General features: G+C 39.0%; 1 protein-coding gene and 1 pseudogene across 3 annotated transcripts in view; both read right to left on the bottom strand.

The window, feature by feature from the left end:
• On the bottom strand, positions 14,181 to 14,539 carry PANTROV1R-PS265 (vomeronasal 1 receptor panTroV1R-ps265 pseudogene; annotated as a pseudogene).
• Positions 15,549 to 22,365, bottom strand: part of ZNF430 (zinc finger protein 430) — a 42,119-nt gene continuing 35,302 nt past the window's right edge. For 2 of the 3 annotated variants that reach the window (XM_063801430.1, XM_063801431.1), the window contains exon 4: positions 18,649 to 21,679. In XM_063801430.1, the coding sequence (XP_063657500.1) occupies positions 20,289 to 21,679 (1,391 nt within the window). In that variant the 3' untranslated portion in view covers positions 18,649 to 20,288. Of the gene's footprint in view, positions 15,833 to 18,648; positions 21,680 to 22,365 lie in introns of those variants that run through there. The other variant, XM_063801432.1, reaches the window with a different exon arrangement.

Below are 22,365 nucleotides of genomic sequence, written 5' to 3'. Positions count from 1 at the left end.
GCCGTGGCAGGCGCCTGTAGTCCCAGCTACTCGGGAGGCTGAGGCAGGAGAATGGCGTGAACCCAGGAAAGCGGAGCTTGCAGTGAGCTGAGATCGAGCCACTTCACTCTAGCCTGGGTGACAGAGTGAAACTCTGTCTCAAAAAAAAAAAAAAATTAAAAAAACTATCCAGTCTCTATATTTTGCAAATTATTTTTCTCTCATCACTAAGCAATTTCACCTAAACTAATATACAACCAATTTTATAAGTTTAGCTTTTTTAAATAAAATAAAATAATAAAACTGAATTAATTTAAGACAACATGAAAAATTATAATACATATTACAAGCCCCCATTCAGGTAAAGTATTAACAATGAAGATTTGATAAATGGCAAATGTCACATTTTCAGATAGTTTTGTGATAACCAGAAAAAAATGTATCTATTAGCAATTTTCATAACGAAATAAGAAAAAATGACACTTGAAATATTATAAAGTATTTAAATTATCTCATGTATTAAGATATCATAAATTCAATAAATTATAAAATATTATAAATATACTAGAGGTTCTTCAAACTGAAAAATAAGAAGCAAAATAATTTATCATTAAAAATTGGCTCTTTTTTGTTTTAAAAATAAAGTTTAAGGCTGATCATATGCAGAACACAACTGGACCCCTACCTATATTAATACAATTACAATTTGACACGAGATTTGGGTGGGGATACAGAGTCAGACGATATCATTCTGCCCCTGGCCCCTCCCAAACCTCATGCCCTTCTCACATTTCAAAACACAATCATCCCTTCACATCAGTCCCCCAAATTCTTAACCAATTTCAGCATTAACTCAAAAGTCCAGTTTAAAGTCTTGTCTGAGACAAGGCAAGCCTCTTCCATGTATGAGTCTGTAAAATCAAAAACAAGTTAGTTACTTTCAAGATACAATGGATGTGCAGGCATTGGGTAAATGTTCCTCTTCCAAAAGGGAGAATTTGCCAAAGCAAAAGGGCTCCGGGTCTATCAAACTCCAAAACCCAGCAGGGCAGTCATTAAATCTTAAAGTTCCAAAATAATCTCCTTTGACTTGGTGTCTCACATCTAGGCCACTTTGATTCAAAGGGTGAGCTCCCAAGGTCTTAGGCAGCTCCACCCCAGTGGCTCTGCAGAGTACAGCCCCTGCAGCTGCTTTCACAAGCTGGCATTGAGTGCCTATGGCTTTTCCATCCAACTCATATAAACTTACTTAACCTTAATCACTTTCTAAAATTGCTGTTCTCTGCCAGGCACGGTGGCTCACACCTGTAATCCCAGCACTTTGGGAGGCTGAGGCAGGCAGATCACGAGGTCAGGAGATCAAGACCATCCTGGCCAACATGGTGAAACCCCATCTCTACTAAAATACAAAAAAAAAAAAAAAAGAATCACATTGCAGGTTAGGGCTTACCCTATACATTTTGATAAAAACTAAATTCAGTCTAAATCAAGGCAAAAGAACCATATAGAGGTAATATTTTTATATCTCATTGGAATTAAGTTAATATAAACATGAAGCAGATTATAATAAGACCTATGTTATAAGGCCTAGAGAAAATAAGAAAGTAGCTGGGTGCAGTGGCTCATGCCTGTAATCCCAGCACTTTGGAAGGCCAAGGTGGGCAGATCATGAGGTCAGGAGTTCAAAACCAGCCTGGCCAACATGGTGAAACCCCCTCTCTATTAAAAATAAAAAAAATTAGCTGGGTGTGGTGGCAGGTGCCTGTATTCTCAGCTACTCAGGAGGCTGAGACAGAAGAATCATTTGAACCCGGGAGACATAGGTTTCAGTGAGCCAAGATCAAGCCACTGCACTCCAGTCTGGGAGACAGGGCAAGACTCCGTCTCAAAAAAAAAAAAAAAAAAAAGAAAGTAACTGCAAAAACATAAACAATCACTATAGAAATTTAAATATTATATGGGAAGTATCTAATATAAAAGAAAGCAGTAAAGGAAGAATAAAAATATGCTGGGCACGGTGGCTCACGCCTATAATCCCAGCACTTTGGGAGGCTGAGGTGGGTGGATCACCTGAGGTCAGGAGTTCGAGACCAGCCTGGCCAACATGGTGAAACCCCCGTCCCTACTAAAAATACAAAAATTAGCCAGCATGCTGGTGGGTGCCTGTAATCCCAGCTACTCTGGAGGCTGAGGCAGGAGAAGTGTTTGAACCCAGGAGGTGGAAGTTGCAGTGAGTGGAGATCACGCTACTGCACTCCAGCCTGGGTGATAGAGTGAGACTTTGTCTCAAAAAAAAAAAAAAAGAAAAGAAAAAAGAAAAAGAGGCCGGGTGCGGTGGCTCATGCCTGTAATCCCAGCACTTTGGGAGGCCGAGGCAAGCGGATCACGAGGTCAGGAGATCGAGACCACGGTGAAACCCCGTCTCTACTAAAAATACAAAAAATTAGCCGGGTGTGGTGGCAGGCACCTGTGGTCCCAGCTACACGGGAGGCTGAGGGAGGAGAATGGTATGAACTTGGGAGGCGGAGCTTGCAGTGAGCGGAGATAGCGCCACTGCACTCCAGCCTGGGCGACAGAGCAAGACTCCATCTCAAAAAGAAAAAAAGCAAAAAGCATAATGGCCAGTGTAAATCCAACTATACTGATAATATCATTGGCTATGAATGGGTTAAATAATTAAATCCAATGGCCGAGGTTGTCAGATCAGAAACTTTTCTACCTGAATTTAAATAATAGAAAAACTAGACAGAATATCAGCAAGAAAATATAACACATGAACAACACTGTTAACAAATATAAATAGCCTTCTACAGAAATCTCCTCTCAAGATTAGAAGTACACATAGGTGGCCGGGTGCGGTGGCTCATGCCTGTAATCTCAGCACTTTGGGAGGCCAAGGCGGGTGGATCACCTGATGTCAGGAGTTCAAGACCAGCCTGGCCAAGATGATGAAACCTCATCTCTACTAAAAATACAAAATTAGCCAGGCATGGTGGCAGGCGCCTGTAATCCCAGCTACTCGGGAGGCTGAGGCAGGAGAATAGCTTGAACCCAGGAGGCAGAGATTGCAATGAGCTGAGATTGTGCCACTGCACTCCAGCCCTGGTGACAGAGTGAGACTCCATCTCAAAAAAAAAAAAGAGAAGTACTCATAGGTTATTCTTCAGGATAGATTGCACGGTAGGCCATACAGCAAGGAAACATCAATAAATTAAAAGGATAAACATAACCCAAAGTATGTTCTCCGACTTTCATAGAAAGAAAGTAAAAATAAATAAATGAGGAAAGTTTGAGAAACTCACATATATGTGGAAATAAAACATACTTCTAAGTAACAAATGTGTCAAAGAAAAAAAAACAAAATTTGAAAATATTTTCAGATGAATGAAAATGAAGCCACAACCTATCAAACATATGAGATGCAGCAAACTGTTCAGAGAAATCATAGCAGTAAACACCTACATAAAACATAAACAACAATTTAGAATCAATAACCTAATTTTTGGCAAAAATATTTAAGGACAAATTAACTACTCATTATACCTGGGAAAAAGAATATCAATCTGGGCAAGCAAAAGTCACGTAGTATATATGAGACAAAACTGAGGAGTGAGGTGCTTGTAGGATTAGGGCTTTGAAAATTGTCCACATATTTCTAAGAATCTAGAAGCTCATAAGCATGTTCAGGGTCAGTCAAAGGCCAGGCAAATGCTCAGAAAGACCTAAGAAGATGTTCTCTCTCATCTCTGCTTAAACCTCAATCTCTAAACATGCAAGAAGAGAAGAAGGTGGCAAAGTTGTAATCTTCCTAGCTGTGTAAACCCAGCTGCAAGAATTAGGAAATGTACATTTGAGGTGAGCAGGCATTTGATGTAAATCTCTTTCAAATCACTAGTTCGCATTAAGCTAAAGAAACAGATTTTTATTGCCAAACACAACAAAAAACAGTATTAAAAAAAATAACTTGTAGCCGGTAATCCCAGCACTTTGGGAGACTGAGGCAGGTGAATCACGAGGTCAGGAGTTCAAGACCAGCCTGGCCAAGATGATGAAACCCCGTCTCTACTAAAAATACAAAAATTAGCCAGGCGTGGTGGCAGATGCCTGTAATCCCAGCTATTCGGGAGCCTGAGGCAGGGAATTGCTTGAACCCAAGAGGCAGAGGTTGCAGTGAGCCGAGATCATACCACTGCACTCCAGCCTGAGTGACAGAGCAAGACTCCATCTCAAATAATAATAATAATAATAATAATTTTGAAAACTAAGCACAAAAGTATAAGTTAAAATAAGCAGGAACAAAAACCCAAAGGATAAGAGTACATAAGATTTTATGGTTTTTATATTATAGTAGAACAATGTCCAGTTTTCAGCAACAAGATACAAGGCATGCAAAGAAATAAGAAAATATGGCCTATGAATAAGTAACAGATATGAACAGAAAAAGTCTTAGAGGAAGCCTAGGCATTAGAAAGCCTAGAAAAAGTCTAAATTACCTATCCTAAATATGCTGCAAATAGAAAATATTAATAGAGAGAGGGACTATAAAATAAATTGAAGACAAATTTATGGTTTTTAAAAATTATTTTATATTTTTTGAGATGGAGTCTTGCTCTGTCACCCAGGCTGGAGTGAAGTGGTATGATCTTGGCTCACTGCAACCTTCACCTTCTGGGTTCAAGCGATTCTCCTGCCTCAGCCTCCTGAGTAAAGCTGGGACTACAGGCACCTGCAACCACACCCGGCTAATTTTTGTATTTTTAGTAGAGACGAGGTTTCATCATCTTGGCCAGGCTGGTCTTGAACTCCTGACCTCAGGTAATCTGCCCACCTCAGCCTCCCAAAGTACTAAGATAACAGTCATGAGCCACTGCGCCCGGATTCGAGAAATTTATGTTATCTACAAGAGACTCTCTTTAGTTCTAAACTCACAAATAGTTTTAAAATGAAAGGTTAGATGAAAAGATTTCATACAGATAGTAACCAAAAGAGAGCTGGGGTGGCTACACTTAGAAAAAAAGGTGTTAAGACAAAAGTGTTGTAATTAACTGACAAGTGACAACATGTTATATTGAAAAAATTGTAAATCTATCAAGATAATATGATAGTTGTAAAAATATTTGTACCTAACAAAAATCCCAACATATAAAGCGTAAAATGACAGTTAATGGCAGAAGTAGAAAGTTCTCAATAAGAATTGTTGGCTTTGGCCGGGCACAATGGCTTATGCCTGTAATCCCAGAACTTTGGGAGACTGAGGCAGGTGGATTACATGAGGCCAGGTGTTCCGGACCAGCCTCACCAACATGGTCGAACCTCATCTCTACTAAAAATACAAAAATTAGCCAGGCATGGTGGCACACGTCTGTAATCCCAGATACTCGGGAGGCTGAGGCACGATAATCACTTGAATCTGGGAGATGGATGCTGCGGTGAGCCAAGATCTTACCACTGCACTTTAGCCTGGGTGACAGAGCAAGACTCTGCCTCAAAAAAAAAAAAAAAAAAAAAAAAATTGTCGGCTTTAATATGCCAACTAGACCTAGCAAGCAGATACATTCAGAAACTCCTGTTCAACTATCTTGAAATGGGCAAAAAATTAATTTTATTTTCAAATTGTGAGTTTGTTTACAGCAAGTAATTTAGCCACCTTACTATTTTATGGCATTATTATTTTAAAAAATATTCATTATTAAGAGCTTCAGCTTCCTTGCTGTCATCATGTTTCATCTTACCCTTTAAATTTCCATCCCAGCTTCACAGTTTCCATGAGGATGAGTGGGCAGCACAGAAACTTACAACAACTAGCTGCACCCGACCCCCAACAGGAAGTTACATCTGTGGGGCCCCCACAAATTCTGAAGATCATGTTAAGTGCCTTGTTGTTTATGTAGTTGTAGTTTTCTGTTTTGTTTTCTTTCTTTCTTTTTTTTTTTTTTTTTTTGAGATTGAGTCTCTCTCTGTCACCCAGGCAGGAGTGCAGTGGCCCCATCTCAGCTCACTGCAATGTCTGCCTCCCAGGGTTAAAGCGATTCTCCAGCCTCAGCCTCCCAAGTAACTGGGATTATAGACATGAGCCACCATGCCTGGCTATATTATCCCATTTCTATGTAGAATATTAAAAAATTCAAACTAATAAAAGCAAAGTGTAGAATGATGATTGCCTGGGGCTGGTGGTGGGGGAGATGTTGGTCAAGAGTAATGAGTCTTCCCTACATCTATTACCTTAATAAGGAAGTTATTGTCTCACCAGGGAATTGAATTGTCCTGAAGAATCAAAACTAAAGAAACAATTTCTTTATTAAAGTAATACAGGTTGTATACTAATATTTATTCCCCAAAGAGCAGAGTGACAAATTAACTCTATAGTCTAACGTACAGTTAATAAAAATAAAGATGTAGAGTCATTTATTTTAACTGCATACTTGAGAAGAAAACCTTGGGCTATAGGCCAAGAGCTTTTACAGATGTTAGCTCATAAAATTTGGGGTGACCTGGAATAGAAACATTCACCCCATGCCCAAAGGGGATATAATTCCGTGTCTTTCACCCCTAATTTCAGCTATTAACCAAGAGCTAGAAAAATGTGATGTTGTTATAGCCCAAAGCATTTTATTCTTTTTATTTTACATTTGAGGGTATGCGTGCAGATTTGTCACATAGGTATACTGCATTATGCCGACATCTGGGCACTTAATAATCCCATTGCCCAAGTTATGTACATATGTACATTATACCTGATACGTAGTTTTTCTTTTTCTTTTTCTTTTTTTTTAATTGAGATGGAGTTTTGCTCTTGTTGCCCAGGCTGGAGTGCAATGGCACGATCTCGGCTCACCGCAACCTCCACCTCCCGGGTTCAAGCGATTCTCCTGCCTCAGCTTCTTGAATAGCTGGGATTACAGGCATGTGCCACCACGCCCAGCTAATTTTGTAGATACGTAGTTTTTCAGGGCTTGTTTTCCCTTCCTTCTTTCTTCTTTTTGGAATTCCCAGTGTTTATTGTTCCCATCTTTGTTTCCATGTGCATCCAATGTTTACCTCTCACATGTAAGTGAGAACATGTAGTATTTGTTTTCCTGATCTGTGTTAATTTGCTTATAATAATGGCCATTTGTTGCACTCATGCTGCTGCAAAGGACATTACTTCATTTTTTTAATGTGGCTACATAGTACTGCAAGGTGTATAAGGACCTCATTTTCTTTATTCAATCTAAGTTTCATGAGTACCTGGTTTACTTTCGTGTCTTTGCTATTGTGAATAGTGATGCAATAAACATCTGATTGCAGGTGTCTTTTTTTTGAGACAGAATCTCGCTCTGTCACCCAGGCTGGAGTGCAGTGGTGTGGTGTCGGCTCACTGCAACCTCCGCCTCTCAGGTTCAAGCAGTTCTCCTGCCTCAGCCTCCTGAGTAGCTGGGATTACAGGCACCTGCCACCACACCTGGCTAATTTTTGTATTTTTAGTAGAGACGGGGTTTCTCCATGTTGGCCAGGCTGGTCTCTTACTGCTGACCTCGTGATCCACCCGCCTTGGCCTCCCAAAGTGCTGGGATTACAGGTGTGAGCCAGCACACCTGGCTGACTGCAGATGTCTTTTTAGAAAAATAATTTATTCTCCTTTGGGTAGATACCCAGTAATGAGGTGTATGGGTCAAATGGCAGCTCTATTTTTAGTTTTTTAAGAAATCTCCAAACTGCTTTTTAAAGAGGCTAAATTAATTTGCATTTTTACCAACAGTGTATAAAGATTCCCTTTTCTTCACAACTTCAACATTTTCAATTTTTAAATTTTTTATTATTATGTTTTTGAGACAGAGTCTCACTCTATCACTCAGGCTGGAGTGCAGTGGTGCGATCTCAGCTCACTGCAACCTCCGCCTCCCAGGTTCAAGCAATTCTTTTGCCTCAGCCTCCCAAGTAGCTGGGACTGCAGATGCCCACCACCACACTGGCTAATTTTTGTATTTTTATTAGAGACTGGCTTTTGCCATGTTGTCCATGGTGGTCTCCAACTCCTGACCTCAGGTGATCCAGCCGCCTCGGCCTCCCAAAGTGCTGAGATTACGGGCATGAGACACCGCGCCCAGCCAATTTTTGACATTTTAATAACAGCCATTCTAACTGCTGTGAAATGGTATCACATTGTCACTTTGATTTACATCTCTTTGATGATTAGGGATGTTGAGCAATTTTTGCATGTTTATTGGCAGCTCTCACGTCTTCCTTTGGGAAATGCATATTCATATCATTCGCCGCCCTTTTTCTTATTAAATTTTTTTCTTTTTCTTTTTTTTTTTGAAATGGAGTTTCACTCTTGTCGCCTAGGCTGGAGTGCTGTGGCACGATCTTGGCTCACTGCAACCTCCATCTCCCGGGGTTCAAATGATTCTCCTGCCTCAGCCTCCCGAGTAGCTGGGATTACAGGCATGCGTCACCATGCCCGGCTAATTTTTGTATTTTTTTTTTAGTAGAGATGGGGTTTCACCACGTTGGCCAGGTTGGTCTCGAACTCCTGACCTGAGGTGATCCACCCGCCTCAGTCTCCCAAAGTGCTAGGATTACAGGCATGAGCCACTGCTCCTGGCTATTTCTTATAGATTCTATATATTAATCTTTCGTTGTATGCAGTTTGGGAATATTTTATTCCATATTGTAGCTTGTCTGTTCGCTTCGTTGATAGTTTCTATTGCTTTGCAGAAGCTCTTTAGTTTAATTAGATGCCAATTTTTGATTTTTATGTTTGTTGCACTCACTTTTATTAGTTTTTTTTTTTTTTTTTTCAGACGCCAGTGTCTAGAAGAGTACTTTCTAGGTGTTCTTGAATTTTTGTAGCTTGAAGACTCACAGATAAGTCTTTAATATGTCTTTAGTTACATTTTTTATATGGGAACAGGTAGGCGTCCAGTTTTCTCCTGCATATTACTAACCAGTCTTCCCAGTACAATTAATTAAACAGGGAGTTATTTCCCCTTTATTTCTGTTGACTTTGTCAAAAATAAGTTGGCTGTAAAAGTGTAGCTTTATTTCAGAGCTCTTTCTTCTGTTATATTGGTCTATATGTATATTTTTGTACCTGAACCATGTTACACCGGTTACTGTAACTCGTAGTAGTTTAAAGTCAGGTAATGGGAGGCCTCCAGGTTTATTCATTTTGTATAAAGTTGCCGTGGCTATTAGGGTTCTTTTATTATTCCATATAGATTTTAGAATAGCTTTTTTGTTTTGTTTGTTTGTTTTTGTTTTTCTGAGACGGAGTCTCACTCTGTCACCCAGGCTGTAGTGCAGTGGCGCAATCTTGGTTCACTGCAACTTCCGCCTCCCAGGTTCAAGCGATTCTCCTGCCTCAGCCTCCCTAGTAGCTGGGACTACAGGCGCATGCCACCATGCCCGGCTAATTTTTTGTATTTTTAGTAGAGATGGGGTTTCACTGTGTTAGCCAGGATGGTCTCGATATCCTGACCTTGTGATCCGCCTGCCTCGGCCTCCCAAAGTGCTGGAGTAAAAGCGTGAGCCACCGCACCCGGCTTTTTTTTTTTTTTTTTTTGAGACAGAGTCTGGTTCTGTCACCAGGCTGGAGTGCAGTGGCACAGTCTCGGCTCACTGCAACCTTCGCTTCCTGGGTTCAAGCGATTCTCCTGCCTCAGTCTTCTGAGTAGCTGGAACTACAGGCGCGCGCAACCACGCCAGGGTAATTTTTGTATTTTCAGTAGAGACAGGGTTTCACTATGTTGGCCAGAATGGTCTCGATCTCTTGAACCTTGGGATCCGCCCGCCTTGGCCTCCCAAAATGCTAGGATTACAGGTGTGAGCCACTGCGCCCGGCCTTCTTTTTTTAATTCTATAAAAAATGTCATTGATAGTTTCATAGAAATACCACTTAATCTGTAGGCTGCTTTAGGCAGCATAGACATTTTAATTACATTCATTCTTCAAATCCATGAGCATATAATGCTTTTTTATTTATTTGCATTGTCTCTTATTTCTTCCAGTAGTGTTTTGTACTTCTTGTAGAGATATTTTACCTCTTTGATTTAGTGTATATGTAGGTATATTATTTTTTGTCTGTGGTTATTCAAAATAAAACTCTTCTTGGCCGGGCATGGTGGCTCATGCCTGTAATCCCAGCACTCTGGGAGGCCGAGGCGGGCGGCTCACCTGAGGTCAGGAGTTCAAGACCAGCCTGGCCATGGTGAAACCCCGTCTCTACTAAAAATACAAAAAATTAGCCGGGCATGGTGGTACGCGCCTGTAATCCCAGCTACTTGGGAGACTGAGGCAGGAGAATTGCTTGAACCCGGCAAGCGGAGGTTGCAGTGAGCAGAGATCACACCATTGCACTTCAGCCTGGGCAACAAGAGCAAAACTCCATCTCAAAAATAAATAAATAAAATAAAACTGTTCTTGATTTTGAATGTTATTGGTATACAAAAATGTGACTTGTGTATATTAATTTTGTATCCCAATACTTTGCTAAAGTCATTCATTAAGCTTTGGAGTCTTTTGGTGAACTTTTTTTTTTTTTTTTTAGACGGAATTTCGTTCTTGTTACCCAGGCTGGAGTGGCTGGAGTGCAACGGTGTGATTCCAGCTCACTGCAACCTCTGCCTCCCAGGTTCGAATGATTCTCCTGCCTCAGCCTCCCAAGTAGCTGGGATTACAGGCATGCGCCACCACACCCAGCTACTTTTGTATTTTTAGTAGAGATGGGGTTTAGCCATGTTGGCCAGGGTGGTTTTGAACCCCTGACCACAAGTGATCTACCCGCCTCGGCCTCCCAAAGTGTGGTATTACAGGCGTAAGCCACTGCACCTGGCCCAAAATCTTTTGTTTTCTAGGTAGAGAATTATATAATCAGTGAAGATTATTTGACTTCCTCTCTTTCTATTTAGATGAGTTTTTTGGGGGGTGTGGGGTGGGGGGGATGGAGTTTTATTCATGTTGCCCGGGCTGGAGTGCAATGGCATGATCTCGGTTCATCGGAACCTCCACCTCCCGGGTTCAAGTGATTCTCCTGTCTTAGCCTCCTGAGTAGCTGGGATTATAGGCACGTGCCACCACTCCCAGCAAATTTTGTATTTTTAGTAGAGATGGGGTTTCTCCATGTTGGTCAGGCTGGTCTCGAACTCCTGACCTCAGGTGATCCTCCCGCCTCAGCCTCCCAAAGGGCTGGGATTACAGGCACGAGCCACTGCGCCAGGCTTTAGATGCCTTTTATTTCTTTATTTTGTTGAATTGCTCTGACTAGGACTTCCAGAACTATGTTGAATAGAAGGGATAAAGTGGATATTCTTGTCTTATTTTTATTCTAATGGAGAATGCATCCAGCTTTTGCTTAAGTATAATGTTAGCTGAGGATTTGTCATAGATGGCTTATTATTTTGAGGTATGTTTCATCAATGCCCACTTTGTGGAGAATATTTTCATGAATGTCGAACTTTCTTGAATGCTTTTTTTTGCATCTATTGTGTTAATCGTATCATTTTTTGGTTTTATTATCTTTACATGTTGAATCACACTTGGTAGGTTTTTTATTACTAATTCAATTTCATTATATATTTTATATATTTTTGCTTTGTTCAAGGCTTCTGTTTCTTCCTGGCTCAATCTTGGAAGTTTGTGTATCCAGGATTTTATCTATTTTCTCCTAATTTTCTAGTTTGCAGGCATAGAGATGTTCATAGTAGTCGCTGAGGATTTTTCCTGTCTATGTAGGATTTATTGTGATTTCACAAATCTAACATTTAAATAGATGCAAAGTACAAAAAGAAAGAAATAGATGCAGAAGAAAAGTTTGCCAAAAGTTGACACTCCCTTATGATGAATCTCTGAAAAAAATAGGTATGGAACAAATGCACCTCAGCCAATAAATGCCACATATAACCAAAAAATGCACAGCTAATAACATGCTAAACAGGGATATGTTGCAAGCTTTCACTCTAAGAGCTAGAACAAGACAAGGATGCCCACTCTAGTCAGTCTTACTAAACATAGTACTAAATGTCCAAGACAAAGAAATTAGAGAGTAAAATCAAAAGTGTCCAGATTGGAAAAAAGGAATGTAAATTATCTCTGTATAATAATCTTTTATTTCTATACAATATCTGAAGTATAGAAAAGCCTAAGACTTTACAAAAAACTATTAGAACTAATAAACAAAGTTATTAGACTTTCAGAATAAATAAGCTACATCCAAAAGTAAGCAGCATTTCTATACAATAACTATCTCAAAATTAAAAAACAATTCCATCTAACTTTAGTAACTATGCTTTGAAATAAATATAACCAAAAAGTTGAAACATCTTGCATTATACTCTAAAGAACATTAAAGAAATTAAGTAATATACACATAAAATAATATTCATTCATGAATTGGCATTATTAGTAATTAAGTATCTGTATTATACAAAATGATCTATGGATATAATGCAACCTCTATCAAAATACCAGTGACACACTTCATAGAAATTTTAAAAAGTAGGCTGGGCATGGCGGCTCATGCCTGTAATCTCAGCACTTTGGGAGGCTGAGGTGGGTAGATCTTGAGGTAAGGAGTTTGAGACCAGTCTGACCAACATCGTGAAACCCCGTCTGTACTAAAAATACAAAACTTAGCTGGGCGTGATGGTGCGCACATGTTGGGCCTGTAATCCCAGCTACTCAGGAGGCTGAGGCAGGAGAATCACTTGAACCCAGGAAGCGGAGGTGGCAGTGAGCCAAGATCACACCACTGCACTCCAGCTTGGGCAACAGAGTGAGACTTTGTCTCAAAAAAAAAAAAAAAGAAGTTTAAAAATGTATATCTAAAATTCATATGGTACCACAAAAGATCCAAATAGCCAAAGCAATTTTAAAAAAAAGTGAAGATATCCCTCTACTTGACTGAAATATACCACAAAGCTATAGTAACTAAAACAGTATGGTACTGAATAAAAACAGACATATAGGCCAATTGAGCAGAAAAAGAGAGACCAGAAATACATCTGTGTATTTACAGCTAGCTGATTTTAAATAAAGGTGATGATTTCTTAAGGAAAGAACAGTATCTTCAATAAATGGTGTTGAGAAAACTATATCCACAGGCAGCACAGTAAAATGAGACCCTTATCTCACACCATATAAAAAAATCAACGAAAATAAATTAGATACTTAAATGTAAGGCCTGAAACTACTACTAAAAAATAGAGTGAAATCCCCATCACATTGTCCTGAGCAGGGAGTTTATTTAACCTCAAAATCCCAGGGAATAGAAGAAAAAATAGATTAGTCAGATTACTTCAAATTATAAAGCTGCTGCACAGAATGTGGTACAATCAACAGGATGAGACAACTAATTAATGAGAGAAAGTATTTGCAAATCATACATGTGACAAGGAGTTAATATTAAAAATATATAAGAAACTCAAATGACTACAACAAAAAACAAATAACTTAAAATAAGCAAAAGCCTTAAATAAGTCTTTTTCAAGAAAAGACATACATATGGCCAACAGAAATATTTAAAAATGCTCATTGTCAATTATGATCAGGGAAAGGCAAGCCAAAAAACACTATGAGATATCAACTCACTCCTGTAATATGACTCTTATTAAAAAGAAAAAGAATAAAGTGCTGGTAAAGACGTGAAGAAAAGGGAATACTTGCATACTGTTGGTTTGAATGTAAATGAAGACAGCTATTATGAAAAATGAAATAGAGGTTTCTCAAAAAACTTAAAATCAAACTACCATGTAACATAGCAATTGCACCATTGGATATGTGTCCGAAACAGATAATGCCTAATGAAGAACATTTGCACTTCTATGTTGTTTGCAGCACTCTTCATAAAAGACAAAATATAGAATCAACAGTTCAAGGCCGGGCACTGTGGCTTACGCCTGTAATCCCAGCACTTTGAGAGGCCGAGGCAGGTGGATTACCTGAGGTCGGAAGTCTCCCCCTGTTGCCCAGGCTGGAGTGCAGTGGCTCCATCTCAGCTCACTGCAACCTTCAGCTCCCAGGTTCAAGTGATTCTCCTGCCTCAGCCTCAGGAGTAGCTGGGATTACAAGTGTGTGCTACCACACTGCCTAATGTTTTTGTATTTTTAGTAGAGACGGGGTTTCACTACATTGGCCAGGCTATCTTGAGCTCCTGACCTCGTGATCTGCCCACCTCAGCCTCCCAAGGTGCTAGGATTACAGGCATGAGCCACCATGTCCAGCCAGGAACTCTGATATTTTAACAGCATGTTCCGAACCCAGCACGTTGCAAGGGAGGAGCTGATGTACTTCAGGATTTTTGCTTTAAGCTTGGGGCACCTGGAGTTTCTGGTGATGATGGTAATGGTATGAAAGACACTAAGGGGGCAGGTGTTGCCTATGGTCCCATAACTGGCCACTCTGTGAACACAGTATAACTAGTTTGCATGCAAACTAACAGTAAATGTTTTAATCCCAAAACTGTCAGGATCTCCAAAAGTTATCCAGAGAAAATAACTGAGGAGTTGGCTATAGTTAGGTGACTAAAAATAAAAACTGAAGACTGAACTTCACCCACTAAAAAAATTATAGAAAATAAGAGAAATTCCTCCAAATTTCAATATCAATATGGAAAAAAAATTCTTCCAAATTGCAAATTCACAGAGGTCATTTTATTATTTTGCAACCTTTAACATTTACACTTAGAAGATTCTGCATGGAAACATAAGTTGTGTTATATCACAGAGAATTAAATATAAAATTGTTCACTTACCATTAACTCTCTTAAAAATTTAATTTTTGCCAGGTGCAGTGGCTCACGCCTGTAATCCCAGCATTTTGGGAGGCCGAGGAGGGTGGATGACCTGAGGTTGAGAGTTCGAGACCGGCCTGACCAACATGGAGAAACCCCATCTCTACTAAAAATATAAGATTAGCAGGGTGTGGTGGGGCATGCCTGTAATCCCAGCTACTCGGGAAGGCTGAGGCAGGAGAATCGCTTGAACTTGGGAGGTGGAGGTTGTGGTGAGCCGAGATCGTGCTATTGCCCTCCAGCCTGGGCAACAGAAGCAAAACTCCATCTTAAAATAAAATAAAATAAAATAAAATAAAAAATAAAGTCTCCGTGCAGTGTTTGTAATCCCAGCACTATGGGAGGCCAAGGTGGGTGGATCACGAGGTCAGGAGTTCGAGACCAGCCTGGCCAACATGGTGAAAACCTGTCTCTACTTAAAATACAAAAATTAGCTGGGCGTGGTGGTGCGCACCTGTAATCCCAACTACTCAGGAGACTGAGGCAGGAGAATCACTTGAACCCGGGAGGTGGAGGTGGCAGTGAACTGAGATCGTGCCACTGCACTCCAGCCTGGGCAACAGAGTGAGACTCTTTCTCAAAATAAATAAATAAATAAATAAATAATTTTTAAGGTATAATTTCTAGCAAATTTTTTATTTGCCACACTTTGTATAACAATCTAATAAGCTTTTTCTTTTACAAACAAACAAAACCCATGCAACTGATTTAATTCTCTCACCTGTGGACAGTGTATGCCTTTATCTTAATTCACTGATCTGAAAGTTATATTGATAAGCAAACTCTCCAGTTAAACCCAATTTTTCATGCTTGGTGCTGTGGCTCACATCTGTAATCCCAGCACTTTGGGAGGCCTAGGTGCGTGGATCACCTGAGGTCAGGAGTTCAAGACCAGCCTCACCAACAAGGTGAAACCCCATCTCCACTAAAACTACAAAAGTAGCTGGACGTGGTGGCGCATACCTGTAATCCCAGCTACTTGGGAGGCTGAGGCAGGAGAATCACTTGAACCCGGGAGGCAGAGGTTGCAGTGAGCCGAGATCGCACCATTGCACTCCAGCCTTGGCAACAAGAGTGAAACTCCATCTTAAAGAAATAGAAAACAAAAACATTTTTTCAGGGCATTAAAAATTATGAAGTTTCTCATCAAAATCTACAAAGTACCATGTGAAATGAAATGGCATGAAGACAACAAAGAGAAAACTGTAGCCATAACATAGAAAAATAAGGGCTGTGATGCATACACAGCTGGAATACACATAATACAAACAAATCTGAAGAAAATAAAAGCAGCATTTTTTTTTTTTTTCAGATGGAGTCTTGCTGTGTCGCCCAGGCTGGAGTGCAGTGGTGTGATCTGGGCTCACTGCAAGCTCCGCCTCCCGGGTTCATGCCATTCTCCTGCCTTAGCCTCCCGAGTAGCTGGGACTACAGGCGCCTGCCACCACGCCCAGTTAATTTTTTGTATTTTTAGTAGAGACGGGGTTTCACCGTGTTAGCCAGGATGGTCTTGATCTCCTGACCTTGTGGTCCGCCTACCTCGGCCTCCCAAAGTGCTGGGATTACAGGCGTGAGCCACCGCACCCAGCTAGCATTTTTTTTTTTTTGAGGCGGAGTCTCGCTCTGTCGCCCAGGCTGGAGTACAGTGGTGCGATCTCAGCTCACTGCAACCTCCGCCTCCCAGGTTCAAGGGATTCTCTGCCTCAGCCTCCCAAGTAGCTGGGATTACAGGCACCTGCCACCATGCCCAGGTAATTTTTGTATTTTTAGTAGAGACAGGGTTTCACCATCTTGGCCAGGCTGGTCTTGAACTCCTGACCTCATGATCGACTTGTCTTGGCCTCCCAAAGTGCTGGGATTGTAGGTGTGAGCCACTATGCCAGGCCACATTTTTTTTTTTTTTTTTTAAATTCAGCAACACTCAGCTTTGCAGCCTGGAAAAGTGTCCTCTCCACATAAAACATCAGCTGTATTTCTTCACTACTAATATTTTCTATCTCTGACTTGAAGTTACAAACTAACTTTAGCAGAAATGTTTATGGCTTTTTCTGGAGCATGTTACACACCAAGAACTGCTATATATGCTTTCCACATTTACATGTAAAAACATCTTCATGACTTACTAAGCTTCCCTTGTATTTACCTGAACAATTTGACTCCATAAATAAATTTACTTATGTCAATTATAAAAAGTAAAAAGAGCAATAACTAAAGAATAGTAAGCTTATATAGGGTTCTCCAATTGAAAACAAAATGGAGTGTTCTAGCTAAATAAAATGTAACTTAATATACTAATTGTGGAATTACATATAAAATTATTTTGTATGCACATTTCATAAAAATTATTCTTATACTCACATTCCAGCTCACATAATGAATATTTCATAAACTATAAAATAAATATACAAAATACCAAAAAGTAGGGGTCTATCATGAGTACCAGGCAAGTATAAACAGAATTTGCACGGGGAGATTCGGAAGTATAAGGCATAGATTATACAGTAATAAATTCAATACAAAGCAGAGAGTATATGTTTGCTTTTGGCATTTTTGAGGTTTTTAGTTTTCTAGTAGTCACCTTGTTAAAATGACTTGTTTTGTTCCTATATTGCTCTTTTTTTTTCTGAAAATAGGTACAAACTCATATTCCATAGTTTTCTTACAACTAAGATTTATCTTTAGACTAATATATATTTAACTCTATGTAAATCAAAACTAAAAGTTTGTATGTGTTTGTAGGCAGACAGGCCACATGTTCAAAAATATATGTAAGAAAATTTTAATAATATTTATTCAGGACTCAGAAATGTATGGATTTTATTTATACTTGCATATTTTTTATTATGACCATAAAAATAACCCTGTAACCAATAACAATTGTACATTTTAAAATAACTAAGTGTAGAACTGAATTGTTTGTAATACAAAGGATAAATTATTGCTAGAGGTGATGGATACCCCATTTGCCCTGATGTGATTATTATATATGGTACTCCTGTATCAAAATATGCCATATATGGCATAAATATATACTCATATTATGTACCCACAAAAATTTTAAAAATAAATTTCAATAATTGAAAAATAAAAATTTAACCTACAGAAGCAATATTCTTTAACTAATTTGCAGTTTAAACCCACTGACAAAAGAGATTACTCAAGATGTTAATCCACTATGTTGCCAAATAGTATATTGTTACCATCTTTTTTTTTTTTTTTTGAAACAGAGTTTCACTCTTTCACCCAGGTGCAGTGGCGCGATCTCGGCTCACTGCAACCTCCACCTTCTGGTTTTAAGCGATTCTTCTGCCTCAGCCTCCCAAGTAGCTGGGATTACAGGCGCCAGCCACCACAACTGGCTAATTTTTGTATTTTCAGTAGAGACGGGGTTTCACCACGTTGGCCAGGCTGGTCTTGAACTCCTGACCTTGTGATTCATCCGCCTCAGCCTCCCAAAGTGCTGGGATTACAGGCGTGAACCACTGCGCCTGGCCCCTTATTGTTATTATCTTTCATCTATACCTTTAAGTAAAGTGGAACAGATTAAAGTTTGTGGCATAATAACACTTCATTGAATGCACAATAGTATTTAACATGTTAAAAATATTGGATTAAAATATTAACTTCACACATAATCTAACATTTTTAAAATACACTGGATTTTATTATACAAAAGTACAATTAGTACAATAATATACTAATTTATTTTCATTTAATTTTAAATAAAATTAAAAATGTTTTCTTCTCATAACGCAAAATAATATTACTCTGAACACCTACCTAATGCATTATTCAATATAAGTTAACCACAAAGAGCCTCTTCACTTAATTTTTCATCATGCATCTTACATTTTAATGTCCTTACTCTTTCATAGAAAAGATCATAAATAATGGCCACCTAATAAAAAAGACTCATGTTTTTAATGCAGCAATAACTGATCACATGCTTTCACATGTGAATACAACTGGAATAAAGAAACAGTAGGAAATATTTTGAGAGTTGAATTACATCATTATTTACAAAAAATCTGTAATTTTTTCAAGAAATAAAGTATACTTCAAACGTAATAACTCTGCAAAAAGCCCTTCTACTCCTTTTAAAGTTATATACAAATAATTTTTCTACCAACTTTAGTTGTTTTTTTTTTTTTTTTGAAATGGAGTTTCACTCTTGTTGCCCAGGCTGGAGTGCAATGGCGCAATCTCAGTTCACTGCACTCTCCACCTCCCGGGTTCAAGCAATTCTCCTGCCTCAGCCTCTCGAGTAGCTGTGATTACAGGCATACACCACCACACCTGGCTAATTTTGTATTTTTAGTAGAGCCGTGTTTTCTCCATGTTAGTCAGGCTGGTCTCAAACTCCTGACCTCAATATTTCCACAGTAAATTCTCTGATATTTACATAGACTTAATTTTGGATTAAATATTTTCATTTTTACTGCATCTGCAAAAATATATTTTAGTATGAACTCTGGTGTCTTCTAAGCTGTACTTTTTGAAAAAGTGTTTTTTAAAATTTATTAAATTTGCAAGGTTTTTCTTCAATATAAATTCCCTGATGTTGAACAAAGTTTGAGCAACTACTTCAGAGTTTTCTTCTAGTACAAAATGTGTACAATAAAATCTGTGATATAAATAAAGGTACTACAACCCTCTTCACATTTGTAATGTTCATCTTCAAAATAAATACCTTCTTCGCTTTAAAGGTTTATATTTTCTGAAAGATCTTTTGACAGTAATTGCACTTATATTCCTTTTATTAAGTATGAACTCTCCAGTGGTAAGATGTGAATAGATATTAATGGCTTTTTCATGGTCTTTATATTTGTACAATTTTTTTCAAGTATAAATGCTCTCCTGTGCAATAAGGTGTGAGCATTCGTTAAAAGTTTTGCCACACTGTTCACACTTGTAGTTTTCTTCAGTATGAACTATCTTACCTATAATGAAGTGTGACAACCATTTAAAGGCTTTGTCACATTCTTTACATTTCTAGGATTTCTCACCAGTATGATTTTTTACGTTTAAAAGTTTTAGGTGTTGTCAAAAGCATTGTCACATCTTTCAAGTTTGTAGAGTTTCTTTTCAGTATGAATTATCTTTTTTTTTTTTTTTTTTCTGAGATGGAGTGCCACTCTTGTTGCCCAGGCTGGAGTGCAATGGCGCGATCTCACCTCACTTCAACCTCTGCCTCCCGGGTTCAAGCAATTCTCCTGCCTCAGCCTCCCGAGTAGCTGGGATTACAGGCATGCACCACTACGCATGGCTAATTTTGTATTTTTAGTAGAGACAGGATTTCACCATGTTGGTCAGGCTGGTCTCGAACTCCCAACCTCATGTAATTCACCCGTCTCAGCCTCCCAAAGTGCTGGGATTACAGGTGTGAGCCACCGCACCCAGCCAGAATTATCTTATGTCTGGTAAGAATTGAGGACTTGTTGAAGGCTTTGCCATATTCTTCACACTCATAGGGTTCCTCTTCAGTATGAATGTTCTATGTTTAGTAAGAATTCAGGACGGGTTAGAGGCTTTGCCACAATCTTCACATTTGTAGGGTTTCTCTCCAGTATGAATTACTTTGTTCAATAAGGTTTGAGGACTGGTTGAAAGCTTTGCCGTATTCTTCACAGTTGTAGGGTTTCTCTCCAGTATGAATTACCTTATGTTTAGTAAGAGTTGAAGACTGGCTAAAGGCTTTATCACATTCTAGATATTTGTAAGATGTATCTCCAATATGAGTTATCTTATGTTTAGTAAGGTTTGAGAATTGGTTAAAAGCTTTGCCACATTCTTCACATTTGTAGGGTTTCTCTCCAGAATGAATTACCTTATGTGCAGTAAGTTTTGGGGACCGGTTAAAGGCTTTGCCACATTCTTCACATTTGTAGGGTTTCTCTCCTGTATGAATTATCTTATGTGCAGTAAGGTTTGAGGACTCATTAAAAGCTTTGCCACATTGTTCACATTTGTAGGGTTTCTCTCCAGTATGAATTCTTTTATGTTTAGTAAGGGTCGAGGACCAATTAAAGCCTTTGCCACATTCTTCACATTTGTAGAATTTCTCTCCAGTATGAATTATCTTATGTTTAGTAAGGTATGAGAATCGGTAAAAAGCTTTGCCACATTCTTCACATTTGTAAGGTTTCTCTCCAGCATGAATTATCTTATGTGTAGTAAGGGTTGAGGATTGGTTAAAAGCTTTGCCACATTCTTCACATTTGTAGGGTTTCTCTCCAGTATGAATAATCTTATGTGTAGTAAGGTGTGAGGACCGGTTAAAAGCTCTGCCACATTCTTCACATCTGTAGGGTTTCTCTCCAGTATGAATTCTTTTATGTGTAGTAAGGTGTGAGGACCGGTTAAAGGTTTTGCCACATTCTTCACATCTGTAGGGTTTCTCTCCAGTATGAATTATCTTATGTGTAGTAAGGGTTGAGGACTGCTTAAAAGCTTTGCCACATTCTTCACATTTGTAGGGTTTCTCTCCAGTATGAATTCTTCTGTGTCTAGTAAGGGTTGAGAACCAGTTAAAGACTTTACCACATTCTTCACATTGGTAAGAATTTTCCCTAATATGAATTCTTTTATGTTGCGTTAGGTGTAAAAGCATGCAAAACGATTTGTCACATTTTTTACATTTGAAAGGCTTCTTTCCGGTATGTCTTATCTTTTGTATATTTGGATTTGAAAATTTATAAAAGACATTCGCATATTTATCATATTGAAATATTTCACTCTGGGTAGTTGTCAAACACCGGTTTAGTTCATCATAACATTCTTTGTGCAGATTACACTCATCCACACTTTTACAGCCTGTTCTTAACTGTGAATCTTCATGTCCACATTTTCCATATCTTCTCAATATGACTTCTTGGAAAGAATCTTTTATGCCTTGCTCTGGCCAAAGGTCTTGGGCAAAATGAGAATATATAACTGAAAGAAATAAAAATAACAAATTACTCCATTTACTAGACTCAGATGAATATGCTTTACAAATCTAACCCATAAAATTATACAAACTGCATAAACAAGATGGCATAGCAAAATAATAAAGGCCCTAATTTTTTTTTTTTTTTTTAGACAGAGTCTCATTCTGTAGCCCAGGATGGAGTGCAATGGCGTGATCTCTGCTCACTGCAACCTCCGCCACCCAGGCTCAAGCTATTCTCCTGCCCCAGCCTCCAAAGTAGCTGGGATTACAGGCGCGCACCACCACGCGCAGCTAATTTTTGTATTTTTAGTAGAGATGGGGTTTCGCCATGTTGGCCAGTCTGGTCTGAAACTCCTGACCTCAGATGATGCGTCCGCTTCAGCCTCCCAAAGTGCTGGGATTACCGCACTTTGGCACACCAGCCACCGCGCCTGGCCCAAAGGCCCTAATTTTTTACGGACATGTAAATGTAACAAAAACATCCAACAAAAATACATCTGAGGAAAATTTATAAATAAGTTAAGTGTGTGAAGTGCCCCAGCTGAGCACAACATAGAGAGTGACACAGAAGAAAAAGAAATCTGTTAAATTTACCCAACACAGTTCTTCCTGCTCCCCAATATAATATAGTGCCTTTTGAAGTAAACTGCCAACTTTTGGTTTCTTTTTTAAAAGACAATTAAAATAC

The sequence above is a fragment of the Pan troglodytes genome, chromosome 20 (assembly GCF_028858775.2).
Source record: "Pan troglodytes isolate AG18354 chromosome 20, NHGRI_mPanTro3-v2.0_pri, whole genome shotgun sequence".
In the NCBI taxonomy this organism is placed as follows: domain Eukaryota; kingdom Metazoa; phylum Chordata; class Mammalia; order Primates; family Hominidae; genus Pan; species Pan troglodytes.
This window is presented reverse-complemented; position numbering and strand designations above follow the sequence as displayed.